The sequence below is a fragment of the Astyanax mexicanus genome, chromosome 1, assembly GCF_023375975.1.
Source record: "Astyanax mexicanus isolate ESR-SI-001 chromosome 1, AstMex3_surface, whole genome shotgun sequence".
Lineage (NCBI taxonomy): Eukaryota > Metazoa > Chordata > Actinopteri > Characiformes > Acestrorhamphidae > Astyanax > Astyanax mexicanus.
Genome location: NC_064408.1, coordinates 30533163 through 30547305, shown reverse-complemented (window position 1 = coordinate 30547305; position 14143 = coordinate 30533163). Strand labels below are relative to the sequence as shown.

At 39.0% G+C, this 14143-nt stretch overlaps 1 protein-coding gene across 9 annotated transcripts in view; it reads left to right on the top strand.

Moving 5' to 3' along the window:
* The window catches only part of specc1 (sperm antigen with calponin homology and coiled-coil domains 1), a 205231-nt gene that overhangs the window by 53499 nt on the left and 137589 nt on the right, over window positions 1-14143 (top strand). The window contains exon 1 of one of the 9 annotated variants that reach the window (XM_022665306.2): window positions 10696-11134. The exons of the other annotated variants lie outside the window; for them this stretch is intronic. Within the exon in view, the coding sequence (XP_022521027.2) occupies window positions 11095-11134 (40 nt within the window). The 5' untranslated portion in view covers window positions 10696-11094. Of the gene's footprint in view, window positions 1-10695; window positions 11135-14143 lie in introns of those variants that run through there. 9 annotated transcript variants of the gene reach the window in all.

Below are 14143 nucleotides of genomic sequence, written 5' to 3'. Positions count from 1 at the left end.
AAAAATTCCATCTTTAAAATGCATATAAATACAAGTGATGAGCTTTTACCTTCATCTTACTGTTTACGCTTGGTGTCTTAAAGGAGTTTGCTTAACTAATTTATGCCTGACACACGCTACAGGGTTTTTTTTTTTTAATCTAAACCAATATTTAAAATATTCACACAAAAATATCACTTTTCACACAAAATACCTAATCTGTCTTGATTGCAACACCACATATTTTCAAATTATACTATCAAGTGAGTAGCAGCAAGAAGACGCGGCGAGCAGACGCAAATGCGAGTATACTTTAATATCAAACAGGAAACAAAAAAAAACAACAAAGATACAATGATACAAAAATGACTGGAAACATAGAAACAACCTGACTGACGTAAATATGTACAAGAACCAACGACCAGACTCTAAGACAAAGGAGCTGTATATACACGGAAGAGGAACAGAAAACAGGAAACACTTAGGGACAGGTAACGAGGGGGTGGAGTTACAAATGAAACGTGAAAGCACTGAAGGCAAGAGCAGAGAGAGAACAAGGAGAACACAGAGAGCCACGTGCAAGAAATCGACATGAAGACAGACAGGGGAGGACACGGAACAGGCTGAGAACTTGATTAATATACATTTTAAAAATAGTCCCGACCGGCGTCTCCGAATCTCAGAACCTTGTAGGAGCTTCTAGGGGACCTGTTGCATCACACAATAAAAACCATGACCGTGAAAGCTTGTGGGCACCTCATATAAAAGCTGTTTATCTGAGAAGTGATAATTAATTTGCTGCAAGATCACACTAGAATAAATGCAAGTAATATTTAAAAAAGGAAAACTTGTGTAATATTTAGTGTATAATTTGTGAACAGTGTTTTTTAATAAGCTACCTCTGCACTTTTAAAGTTTTCAGTGCCTTGTTTAAAGTGTCAAGTCCCTCTGAATTCTACCAGTGAAGTGTAGATCTACTTTGAGCCTGTTAATGTTGTAAAAATAGCCATTTATTTGCATGGGCAAAGCTATGCCCCTATCACTGGCATTTTAAGCCTTTTGGAAGCATCGGCTAAAAGCTCTGTATTTGGGAGTGCTGGGGCCGAATGAAGATGGGCTATTTGACAAAAGTTTGTACTCAATGTCATATTTCACTACACACCAAGTTCATTTCACACTGGATTTCTCCTTTAAAGCAGGCTGAAATGCCCACACCAGGGTTACGAAGTTCACAAGGCGAATGTGAATGTAGAAATAGGTATGCAGCTCAGTGTTATTGCGCAAATTCTTTAAACAGCATGGCATGCTTGAGCACATTACTGCATGCTGCTGGTGCCATTAGTGTTGTTTTAATGCTGATTACATTATAACGAGCCAGTGTTCATTTCCCACACAGGGAATGTCTGAATAAAAAAATAAATAAATAATAATGCCCCAAACTGAACCTAGGCTTACCCATAAACTGACCTCTCATGTCAGTTATGATTGTGGAACCGCAGCAAGCTCTTTGGATGGCCTACATAAATGTTGCTCCAATAAAATTCTAACGAATGAGACGGTGTCACTGCATAATGGAATTTTAGTTCACGTCGAGATTCCATAACGCGCATCACCACGACTCTGTCTGCTGAGGGGTTAAACCCAGGCCTGTCCTTACAAGTTAGTCAGGGACTTCATCAATATTTTACTGAGGCTTTTCCATGCTGCGAGCAGCTTTAATGCTAAGTGAAGCATGAGGAACAGAGCAGCAGAGGTGTGTTGCATGCGTGGTCTTCTCTATAAATAACATTACATCTACTGAAAAACCAAGCAGGCTTGTGCCTGAGAAAGAAAGCTGTTATTTGAATGTCCATGTGCAGATTACCATGGTTCAACCAATGTTTTAACCATATTCTGGAGTGTGAGTGAACTAAGAAAATCTGCTACAAAAAAGTTTGCTAATTTTACTACTAACGTAAACTAATCTGTAGGCTGTGTAGGTAAATGCTGATGTCAGGAACATCACTTGTAGTGACCAAAAGAACATGGTTATTTTAATTTGCTTAAAACATTTTTTTATATATTCATAGCTATTGTTTAATCTAAAGAACTTTAGTGCTTAAAATCCATGTTACTTAAATCTTGTATGTTTTAACTTTCTTTGCTCAGAACAACAAACAGTTTGCTGCCACTCGCCAGGCAGCAAACAAGGTAATGCAGCAAGCATTTAAATGAAAACAGTGTGCAAAATGTCATGCACTCTTTTTGCCCAAGCCTTGGGACATATTAGCAGAGGCAGGCCTGATGTAATAGAGCATACGTCATCATCATCAGCAGCAGCAGCAGCAGCAGCAGCAGCTAACTAATGACTCAGTGTTTCTGGTTTAGCTCATGAGACAGCGGTCACCATGTCCACAGAGCTGATCCATGACAGCTGTCCTATTAGGCATTAGCTAAGAGGCCTAACACCTACCTGCCACTGTCCGTCACAATATGTTTAAAGAGAGGCTTTCAAATTAGCCATCGTATTAATCCTTTCCTAGACAGACAGGTGTTGATGTTGTGCCAACTGCATCTATGTGTGAAATACTTTCTTAATAAGAGAGCTGTCTATTTTGTAATTAAAATCATACTTTCTAATCAGCACAAATATACATATTAATCCTTTAGCAAAATAAGCTCCTCTGCCCATTTCACTTGGATAGGATGCATCCAGATTCTGAACACTGTTCAGTTCTAAACACATATAATGATTTTTTACAAAAGACGAAAATGAAAGATCTTTGGAGAAGACTGGGGGTGTAATAGCTGGTACAGCTTATTTCATTTTTGAATACTATACAGAAAATATTATTATCTTATTAACCCGTTAAAAAAGTACATAATATAATACAATGCTTCACATAAATAACTGGAACACTTTTATAGTTAATATCAGATTAATACAACCCTGTGGAACCAAGAAATTCATAGTCATTTTTGCATTAAGCTTCTTGTCAGTTACAAAGCTTGTTCAAATTGAACAGTTATTTTTCACAAAATACAGTAGAAAAAAGATCTGGTTTTGTTTCTGGAAATTAAGCCGTACTTGTGTAATATGTTGTCGAATTTGCAACGCAAGTCTATGCAGTAGAGACCAGAGGGAGATGCATCAAGCCTCCCAGTACACTTTCACAGTACACAGTGTATCCTTAGGAGATTTTTTTAGTATTTAACCAGATTGCCCAAGAAGTGTAATGTTCCCACAGTAAAATTACAGTTTTTGTATTTAATTACAAAACAAATTAATGTAAAATTAGCGAGCAAAAAATGTTAATGACAATTTATTTTGTCAAAATATATTTTATGCATTTCTACCCAATATCATTTATTTTCTACAATCTTGCATAGAAAGAGTGCATATACTGGTAAAATATCTAGTGTAATGTGGTTAAAGTTCTGTATTTTTTTAACAAAATGTTTGTGTTAAATAATATTCTTCAGCATTGTGCTACAATTAAGGTATAAACAAAGAAAAGAGAGCAGCATGGCATTGGGTTGGATGTGGGTAGAGTTTAGATGTTTGACCAAAGAGAACCTGATGTGTCCCACAGCCCTTCTGTGCATTAATAAATCAAGCTATTGTAATTGTCACAAGTCATATTCAGTCTTAGTCTTAGTTGTTTTCGTGGACACAAGTACACTTGAGATGACCAATGCATAAGCGTATGTTTTCTGGCATATAAAACCCCTTAAACTGCTTTAGGTTTTCGAATGCTAAATTCTGCTGAAACACTGGTTGCCCATTTGAGACCATATTTGCTCTTATGATGAATAGACCAGCTCAAATGTTTGGATATTACTTACAAAAAAATGAGTATGAATGTAATGCACAGTTCAGTCCCTGGCTCACCCTCACAAGCTGTCTTTCTAGGAAAAGAATTAGATAAGTACTTATCTCCGATCTCAGATGAGATAACAGACATTCTCTGGCTCTCCAGACTGATTAATAGGGTGAAAGTGTAAAAGACATGACTATACTGGTCTCAGCTTTCCACTCGTTTATACAGGAATCAGCCAGGCTTCGTTTCTCTGAAGGGTTTGAACTGTGTGGGCTTATTGAAGGTGGTTGCTTTTTATGTGGCTCCAGTAAACTGAGAGGGAATGGACAAGAGATAAAGAAAAGATGAGTCAAATGATAGTCAATAAAGAATTAATCAGAGAGGATTCTATGAAATTATACAGAAAGAAGAAAGAGGCAAAGAAACAGATAAAGAATGAGAAACAGAATAGGAATGAGAGTAGGAAAGAAAAGGGAGGAGATATATATATTAAACATTATATCACAGATAAATTGTGGGTATTACAGAATGAGAAACAAGAGGAGAATGAGGACAGAAAAGGAAAAAAGAAAAGAATGAGAGAAGGGGGGGATGTTATGAAGGCAGAGGCAGCAGTGCTTTCCTGTTTTTAAATCCAGCCGGCATTCTCGCACACCCTTAATTGGATTAAACAAGAGGCTTACTCTGTGCCAAATGGCTATGGCTGGCATATCTGAATAAGAAAGCAGGGAGAAAGAGACAGAACTATGAGCTAGAAAGAGAAGATATCTCCCTTAATGAAGCAGAGAAGAGCAGAGAAACAGGATTCAGAGTCATCAAAAGGAATTTGAAGGTTAAAAACATACTGCACGCTGTCTGACTGAGAATGAGGTTAACAGGGGAAATATATGCATATACACAGTCATATCAGGATATTATGACCACCTTCCACTGTCTATTTTGTCAGCTCCACTCATCAAATATGCTTAATTTGTAGTTCTATAATTATAGACTGTAGACTCCTTCTGTTTACCTGAATATTTTTTTATTCTACTTTCACCCTGTTCTTTAATAGTTAGTCCCCACAGGACCACTACAGAGCAGGTATAATTTTGGTGGTGGGTTTTCATTCTCAGCATTAAGCTAAGTAAACAAAAGTGTAATATAAAAGACTTTTTCTTAAAGTCAAACAAGCGCTGGATATTAATCTACACAGATTTTGTCCTGAAAACGGTTTATTTGGTTGAGTAAAGAACTTCTGTTTATTTATAGTAAACTTAGATTCCCAAATTTCGACAAAAGAGCTAAAACGGTTAGTGGCTAATGCTAGGAATGCTAGCCCGGGTTGGCAATAGGCTAATAGCCGATAATACTTACTACGCATTAGCTCTTTCGTCGTTCAGAGGGGAGTATATCGAACTGTAGCCTGCACATTTACCATGCTAAAACAAGCTACGTGGGACGAACCGCAAACTAATATTGCCCTGATTACCAGAACACTCAGGGTTTCTCAGTGTAGCGCAGTCGGGGGTTGCTAATGCTGCACCAGCAGTGCTAGCCGGGGTTAGCAGCAGGCTACAGGCTGATAATACTCCCCTATGAATGGCTAAAGAGCTAGTGCTTAGTGTGGTTAGCGGCTAATGCTAATGATACTCCAGTTCCAGTGCTGGAGAAGTAAACTGAAACTCCTGTTTAACGCTGTAGTTCAGCAGAGTGGCTTTACTACTTTTTACAACTGATTGGAATGACTGGTAAAACTGGGGTGTGTTTTGCTTGGATAAGTGGATCAGACACAGCAACTCTGCTGGAGTTTTTAAACAACTCAATGTCGCTGCTGGACTAAGAATACTTTACTAACCAGAAACTTCCAGCCATCAGCATCCTGAGAACAGCATTCCTGATAAAGGACTACAGGATAAACCACACAAAGGCTAAAAATCCTGTATGATTAGGGAAGCTAATAAAATGTAAGTGTAGAAAAAAGATGATATTAATGATCATTCAGAAATAGATTGGATTGCTTTTACAGTACAGTATTGAAAGGATGGCTGGTGCACTTTTTGCTGGAGCAGTGTATATAGAGCACATACAGGCTGTGCTGTGTTTTAAAGCTTTATAAAATGTTAAAAGGCATTAAAGTTCCAGAGAAAGTCTGCGGGTTATGTACTTTTTCAGAGTTACTGTTGACAGAAAAAATATGGTTTAAAGCCATAGCCAGGAGTGCAAAGAGAAAAGAGAATTGCATTCTGTCCTTCACAGGTGGCAAATCAGAGCTTGTTTAGCAGGAGAATACGCAACAGTATTGAAAGTTGTGGGTGGAATGCACATGAAGTTTACATTGATTGTAAATGTAGCCAAGCCGACCGCATTGCATTTACACAGTTGCACATATATACATTAGATCAGATGTTTAAAGATGTTTTAATAGTGTAAAAACTATGCAGCACAAGATCTAGACACTGCATTTTAATTTATATGATTTTTTTGGCTAAATAACTTTGGTTGTCGAATATTTAGTGCATCCCTACAGCTCAATTAGGGCCCTATCTAACACCCTGTGATGCTCATTGCTATCTTATACACCATCAACAGTCTATTTTCATGCCTTGCGCCTGCGTTGTTTAAATTGCAGATGCATGTGTTCAGGTAAATTTTTATACGTATTTGCTCTCTTTGCAGCTGAAAGCACAGGTGCGCCACTGACTGATTTAAACCTTAACAACTGTAAACTCTCAGATGTTTGCTATCTTGGCAATTCACATACACTCCTGCTCGATACGCAAACTCGAAGGGCAGCTGTGCACAGACTAACTTTTACACTAACAATATGCAGAATTAAAACAAAATAGCATTATTGTTTCCATAAATATTCATTATAATATTAAAGACACACTGACACTAACCTAAATCAAGCTGCAAAGGTTAGGTTGACGGCTCACCTATAGATCAGTATACTGTAGCTTTTCTCTTAAAATACTTTAATTACATACAGTTATGCCTTTGAATTTAGAAAATAAATTATTTTGTCTTTGAGAGAATCAAAGAGAAGGAAAGGTGCTTTCTGTTGCATATCATCAAGGGAGGATCCAGGTCAGGCAGACATGACTCTTCATGGCGAGCTACAGCCATGAATATTTCAGTTACATATATTCTGAATGAGAGAAAAGAAAAAACAAGAAGGGAGGAGTGAAGTACATGGTGATCTTTTCTGGTCACTCCTTGAAATTCTAAAATGACAGATAACACCACAGAGAACATGGCAATCTAACGAACAGGTTCCTGAGGTTTAGTGATGGCTATTTTAAGTGATGTTTAGGGCAAGTCCTTATGTCAAGTTTATACAGAGCATTACTTACAGTTGAGCTTTCTTTTCTTTGTTGTGAGCTAAATTATAGGCTGTACACTCAGAGGCAGAACACAGTTAGCTGCATAATTGGATTGTGTTTACATTGATTACTTTTATAAATGAGATTTTATAATGGGATTTGTAATGAATGTAACTGGGCAGTTCAACAGTTATATATTTTCCAGTTTTCTAGTGAGCAAAAGTTCTCCAGCATAGAAATTCAAGTGATTTATAACTCAGTAATTAAGGATGGGCAATCTGAAACATGCCTAAAATGATATTCTTTTATTCATTGCATAACAGAGCTGGGGTTTCTTTTCCTTGATGTAGCGCATGGCATATTGGGTGGCTATTAAAAAAAATAAAATGTAAGATTTACAGTATTTAAAATTAACTAATAGCAAGTTTTTAGTCTATAAATGCTATCATAACAAGTTTGTGCCATCTGCATGTTTTGCACAATAACTATAAGTGTTTTAGTGAAAAATAAAAATTGTTAAAAAGCAAAAAAGACACATAAAATAAGAACTGGCTTGTGTCTGATCTGGTATTACATGTGAAAGTGACTGAAATCTAGATCTGTGTCAACTTCAGTCTATGGTAAAAAAAAGTTCAGTTCATCTTGTTTTAAAGCAGCACTAGGTAGGATTTCCTTGATTTTTGATCTTTTTAAAGCTCACCTTCCGCGAAAATCCGATTTTTCTTGTTTTTTGTGGAATACAGTAGGTCTCTCCGAGTTGAATGTGTACACCTGCACATTAAACTGTTTTGCAGCCCCCATTGTCTGCAGGAGCTAAGCAAAGAAATCCCCCCTCCCCCCCTCCGAAAAACGGGTGAATTTTGAATTATCTTTCTGCCTACGTAGGCAGAAAATCACAGACCAGCCCACCTTGGCTCGAGAAACTCCCAGAGGCGGAGCTGAAGCGACGCAACATCACCGCTCATCAGTTAGGAGGTGGGAGGCAGTGAGCGGCAGAGCGGTGGAGGGGCGTCGCAGTGCTCCTAGCCAATCAGAGGAGAGATATTTGCATGCTGTTTGCATGTATGAATATTCATGAGCAAAGCTGGAATCCGGTCATTTTGGACACACCCCTAAAACAGTCCATTAAAAAAGAGCTATACAGAGACACCTGAGCACTTTTTTTTTACAAAAACGGCTCACATGTCATTCATTCATACTAGAGACCACAACTAGACATTTTAAAATGAAAGAAAAAACGACGGAAGGTGACCTTTAAAGAAGTGAAATTACAGCTTGAAACTCACTGCAGCGCTGCATTGAGGTGTAATAGGAGGAATAGCGGTGCTCTCGTGTCTGTGCCAGAGCTCCACTGAGCTCAAACCAGACTCTGTAATTTTTGAGGCGGGCACGACCAACGCTCGCGAGAACTGCGACCTGCTTTCCGACCTTTAGTTCTAACAGTTCTACAAGGACTACTGGTTCATTTTTTACAAACTAACATACAGACACTCTGGCAGAAGCTGGAAAGAGACCGAATATGTCTGTGAAAGCCAGAAAACGAGAAAGAGAAACTAATCCGCCTGAAACATTTATTACACTCTACAACTGTAGGGGGAGCCCACAAGCACAAAATCTCAATCTTACCTATGGGAGCTGCAAGTCTGTGGCCTGTGGCCTGTGGCCTGCAGATAACTAAATATCCATCTGTGGTGGTGTGATATGTGTGTGTGTGTGTGTGTGTGTGTTATGTTGCTCTTCCTATTAGTCAGTTCCTAAACAAAGTCATGACATGAGTCAAGGCAGGCAACCCAAAACTATTGTGTGAATTTGATGGTTGTGTGTTATTAGTCGACTAGATGATCATTTAAAACATACACAGTTCAGCCCTCATGCCTCTTCCTCCTTTTTTCGCTACTTAGAAAACACTTTGTCGGTTGGTGCATGTGAGTGTGTGTGTGCAGACAGGGGAAAGTGAGTGTGCCAAAGCTCAGGCTAATCATCCCGGCTGCCCGGCTGCCTCCCCTGCAGAATAGATGGATGAGGTCAGGAGAGTTCACATGTGGAGGAAGAAAAGAGAACGCTTCACCGTCAGGGCCTGCCAAGAAGACAAATAGATGCCCCCTCCCTCCCTCCCACTATTCTCACTCACTCCATGCCTTTCCATCACTCCGTTCACACTCTTCTACTCCCTCACTCAAAACACAAAAAAGAAGAGGAGAGAAGGGGAGGAAAGTTTAGAGGTGTAAACGTAGAAGAAAAAGCAAAAGTGTACTGCAAAAATCTTGTGTTCTTTTACTGAAATTCTGTTCAACAAACCTACCTTTAATTATTGCGTCTTCACTAGTTCTCAAGGCATATTTCCAAATTACTATTTTAGATGTTGAATTTTAATGATAATGATGCAGGAAAGTTTTCTTCTGAGGATTCTTAATCACGATCATATTTGTACAGTACAGTAGAGCAGTGCACCACCACTTCAGAGTCTGGTAAATCCTCATGAGCTGTCCTCATCAGCTCTATGAGCTGTTCCTTTTAAAAGTTTTCTTAAGGATCATTTATGCTTAGTGTTAAGTATGGATACGGATACACATATTGACACAGCCTTTTCTGTGTACTCTGCATTTGTTCCCTCCATATGTTCCATGCACATTCTCTTAAATATTACAGATATGGATAAAGCAGTAGAACCGGAAATCTTGGGGGCAGTGTAGCCAATAGTTCAATAGAAACATGCCTATTGCCATATGAACATCATGAAGAAGAAACTTATGGTGGAGCTTAAACACCATTAACAACTGTTTACAGTGTTACAGTACACTTTTTTTGTTATAGGTACATTATAATCTTGACCTCCACCACATGTAGTGACATGTTTGCTGTTGTCAGGAACATTTGCCCCTAACTGCTATCTATCTATCTATCTATCTATCTATCTATCTATCTATCTATCTATCTATCTATCTATCTATCTATCTATCTATCTATCTATCTATCTATCTATCTATCTATCTAAATAGTGATTTCTTTGCAGGGCAAAACAATCTATGCCCCTATTACTAGCATTGTAAGCCTGTGCGGAGCATCGGATAAAAGTGCTGTATTTAGGATTTCTAGGGGCGAACAAGTTTCGCTACACCTCAAGTCTATTCTCACATCTTTAACAGTGCCTCTTATTTCCATTTGTTTCACTTTAAATGTGTAGAGAAGTAAAGAAACACTGCTATTTTCCACACACTGTTAAAAAAAACACTGTTTTTCTTTTACTTTAATGGCTTTTGGAGGTCAGTTCCTCTTCTACAGAGAAATTTGATCTAGCTCGGCCAGTCACATTCCTTACAAATCACATTATAGAGCCTCACCTATAAACATAATCCAGCTCCAGTAGTGCTGTAAGACAGTGTGTGAAAGTGGGAGCTGCAGCGATGAGCTGCCAGTCAGCTACGGCTCTGATTGACCAACCCCAGCCTGAAGCCTCTCCAGCACAATCCAGGAGGAGGAGTGCAAAAGTGAGAGAGCGAAAGAGAGAGAGAGAGAGAGAGAGAGAGAGAGAGAGCATGTGTGTGGTTTTGACTGTGACCGTCGTAGACCACTCCCCCCAGTGTATTGCTGTGTGTGTGTGTGTGTGTGTGTGTGAGGGAGCGTGTGCATGTGCTGATTAGAGCAGAGGCACGGCTAATGAAACGTTTGCAGTGCCGCTGCTGCCGCTGCCTCACTGTGTCACACAGTAAAGAGAGTGAAAGAGAGAGCGAGAGAGAGAGTATTCACTGTTTCTCTGGATTCAGGACTGTCTGACAGTGGGCTATTGAGCTTCAGAGTTTTCTCTGACAGCCAGCCTGGAGAAAAGAAGCAGAAGAATAAAAGCAAGGAGCATCTGATTATCGGCTTCTGTACAGTCGGAGCGCTCGGACAGGCTGGGACCAGTTCAGCAGGACTCACCGGGAGTGTGTGTTTGACTGGAGCCGCTGCAGGCTTAAGGCTTTCTGATGGATTAGTGTTGTGTCGGTGCGGAGAGGAGAACGCGTGGAGTCATGGGGAACCAGGCAGCCAGAGCAGAGGAGCCAGAGACAGGTCTGATAAAAGAAAAGCCTCTGCTTGCTCACCTGTTCTGTTCTGTTTGTTTGTGTGTGCGTTTAGTAGTTTAGCCTTGTATATCACATATAATAGACTGCTTATTCAGTCTATTTTAGTCTCATCTCACTCTCCTCATCCTTTCTTTACTTTACTTCAGCTGTCTGACACAGATACTCTGTTCATTTCATGTATGTTTGTTCTGTGCATCTATACTGATGCTCTAAAGTTGTCTGTTTCCAGTCTATGTCCTTTTTTTCTTTTCTTGAGTCTCTCTAATGTTTATCATTTTTGGAGAAATCGATAATTCATTCCTTTCCTTTTTTAAGGTGGACAGCTTTTTACATTCAACTAAAATGTGTTTTTTTTATTATTTTTTCCTTTATGAAGTCAAATCAAAATAAAGTAGTTTAAAATACAGTAGTAAAAAAAAATGAACTGATTTCCCCCCAAAAGCCAAATAGTGGTTGATTCAATGATTGTTGTGATGGCATTCAGTTACAAAAACATTAGTGAGGTCTGGAGACTTGTTTGTCAGATGATTGTCATCTCCAACTCATCCAAAAAAATTAAGGATGGAGCAACATCATTCAGAGAACCCAGTGCACTGCTAAACAGCTTAATGCTGGGGTTTTATATTTCTCTAGCACACACCTAGCATTGGGTATCGTGAAAATAGGTCCATGTTTATCTGCTACAGAGAGTTCTATTCTATTTGCAATACTTTTCTACAGGGACTAGACAAGCTGAGTGTGTTCTTTACCTGTCACCAATGGGTGTAACTCAAAGTAGCTGGATGCATTCATTTATACAAAGGAGTGTCTACAAACATTTGCATATGTGGAGTTGTTTTGCTTTGATATAGATTCTGTTGCACAGTTACCTGATAAACACTTTGGGGGATGTGAAGCGCAATTCAAACGAGTTCTGGATGTTAATCTATACAGATTTCTCTCCTGAAAACTGTTTATTTGAAAGAGTATGGCGCTTCCGTTTATTTACAGTAAGCTTAGATTTCCAGATTTCCACTAAGGCTGGGTGTAGCAGCAATAGCATTAGTAGGTAACCACTAGCGCCAGCCATGGTTAGTGCTAGTAAATGCCACTTGACAGTGGTACACTAAAAAAATCCTGAGTGTTCCGGTAAGCCAGGGTGATACTTGCTAGCGGTTCGTACCATGTAGCTTGTTTTAACTTGGTAAATGCGCAGGCTTCGCTGCAATATACTTGCCTCAGAATGGCGAAAATGCTGCTCCAGCAGTGCTAGCTGTGGTTAGCAGCAGGCTACAGGCTGATAGTACTCTGAACGGCGAAAGAGCTAGCGCTTAGCACATTTGGCGCTGTACTTCAGCGTAGTGGCTTTATTGAACCTTACATGGATTCAAAATTCATGGACTTGAATTATGGTATATATTTGTGATAATACAGCACAGATGAGAAACTTGCCAATGTCCATCTTTCTGTAATTGATAGATTTGTGCATCTGTGTCCAGAATTGTGTGAAGAATTGACTTCATTGTATAGCTGTGGAAGGATTTAAATGCAGCCTTGCAATTGGGTTTGATGAAAATCGATAATGCATTGAAATGCAAGGCAGACTCTATAAATTCAGGAAATATTAAAACCATAGTCTTGCCTTGTATTTTCAAAAAGATTGAATTTATTAACATAAATATAGAGACATCCGATGAGTTTGTGGATCTCAGAGGGTTGATATTTACAATAGATTTACAGCCTGTAATAAAATGTTTGAGAGACCTTTAAAATAAGAAGATTCAAATCAATATAAAACATTTATTTAGAAACACAAATATGAGTTTAAATGAAAGTTTAGCTTTTGCACTTTCAGCAGTGTTTCAGCAATCTTAGGAAGCTGTGTGCAGGGAAAACTAATGAAAATCGAATGACACCATGCTTTTACTACAATAACTGCATCTTCTAAGCATTTCATACTTCTCTCATTTTCTCTCATGTATGACAACAAAGCTGAAGTCTGTTTCCAGCCTCATTTTAGCAGAAAACAGTCAACCATTTGTTTCAGGCGAATGATAAATGCTTCTCGTATCCCCGCTTTTCCTCATGCCATTTTTCTTCATTACCTCATTACTGTCTATAGTGCATGGTACTTATACTGTCAGCAGCGTATATACACTAAAGTGTACAGCTATAACACTCATATTGCTTTTCTTAGCGCAATGAAGTTGCTTTCATCTCGAGCTGCGTGATTAATGACAACCAACAGACTCCTCAGTCTTGTACAGCGTTTTAGTGCGACTAATTGAGTCGATTGTTTACAGTACTCTGAGTGACTAACTGTGTCTGGATTGAGAAAATGCTGAGTACTGCTGAATATCTGAAGCATCTTCTCAAGGGAGGGCGAAGTGTGCATGTGTGTGTGTGTGTGTGTGTGCGTCTGTGTGTCTCTATGCATGTGTGTATGCAAGAGTGTGTGCCAAAGGAGGCTACATCACTCCCTGCACTCCCTTGATAGCCATAAACTACCCTGAGGATAATCTTAACCCATTTCCATTTCAAAGTGGCTTTTTAACTGTGTTTCATAGCCATGACTTTCAAGATGGAATGCATTTAAGTCTGCTTTGGTTGCTCTTCTTTTCTCTCTTGGGTTTCTCCTCGCTCATGTTCACCCTGTATAGCTTTTCGTTCATGCATCCTTAATTTTCTCAACCCTTCCGTTAGAGCTGGCCGATTAATCGATTTTATCAATTAATTCGATTTTACAGTTAAGGACGATGTTTTTATCAAAATCGATTTTCTCTGAGTTTTAATTTTCACCACCAACGCTCCCCTGAGCTTAGCCCCGCCCCTCTCACCCGCGTGCAGCCCCTCCCTTCTCACCCACGTGCAGCCCCGCTCCTCTCTCCCTATTTGTATAATTTCTAACATATTTAGAGTGTTTTTACTCACTTTTTTCTCTCTCACAATGTTAATAATTTACAGCTTCAAAAACATGTATTATGCAAATTAGGCGATAACATCATTTAGTGACTTC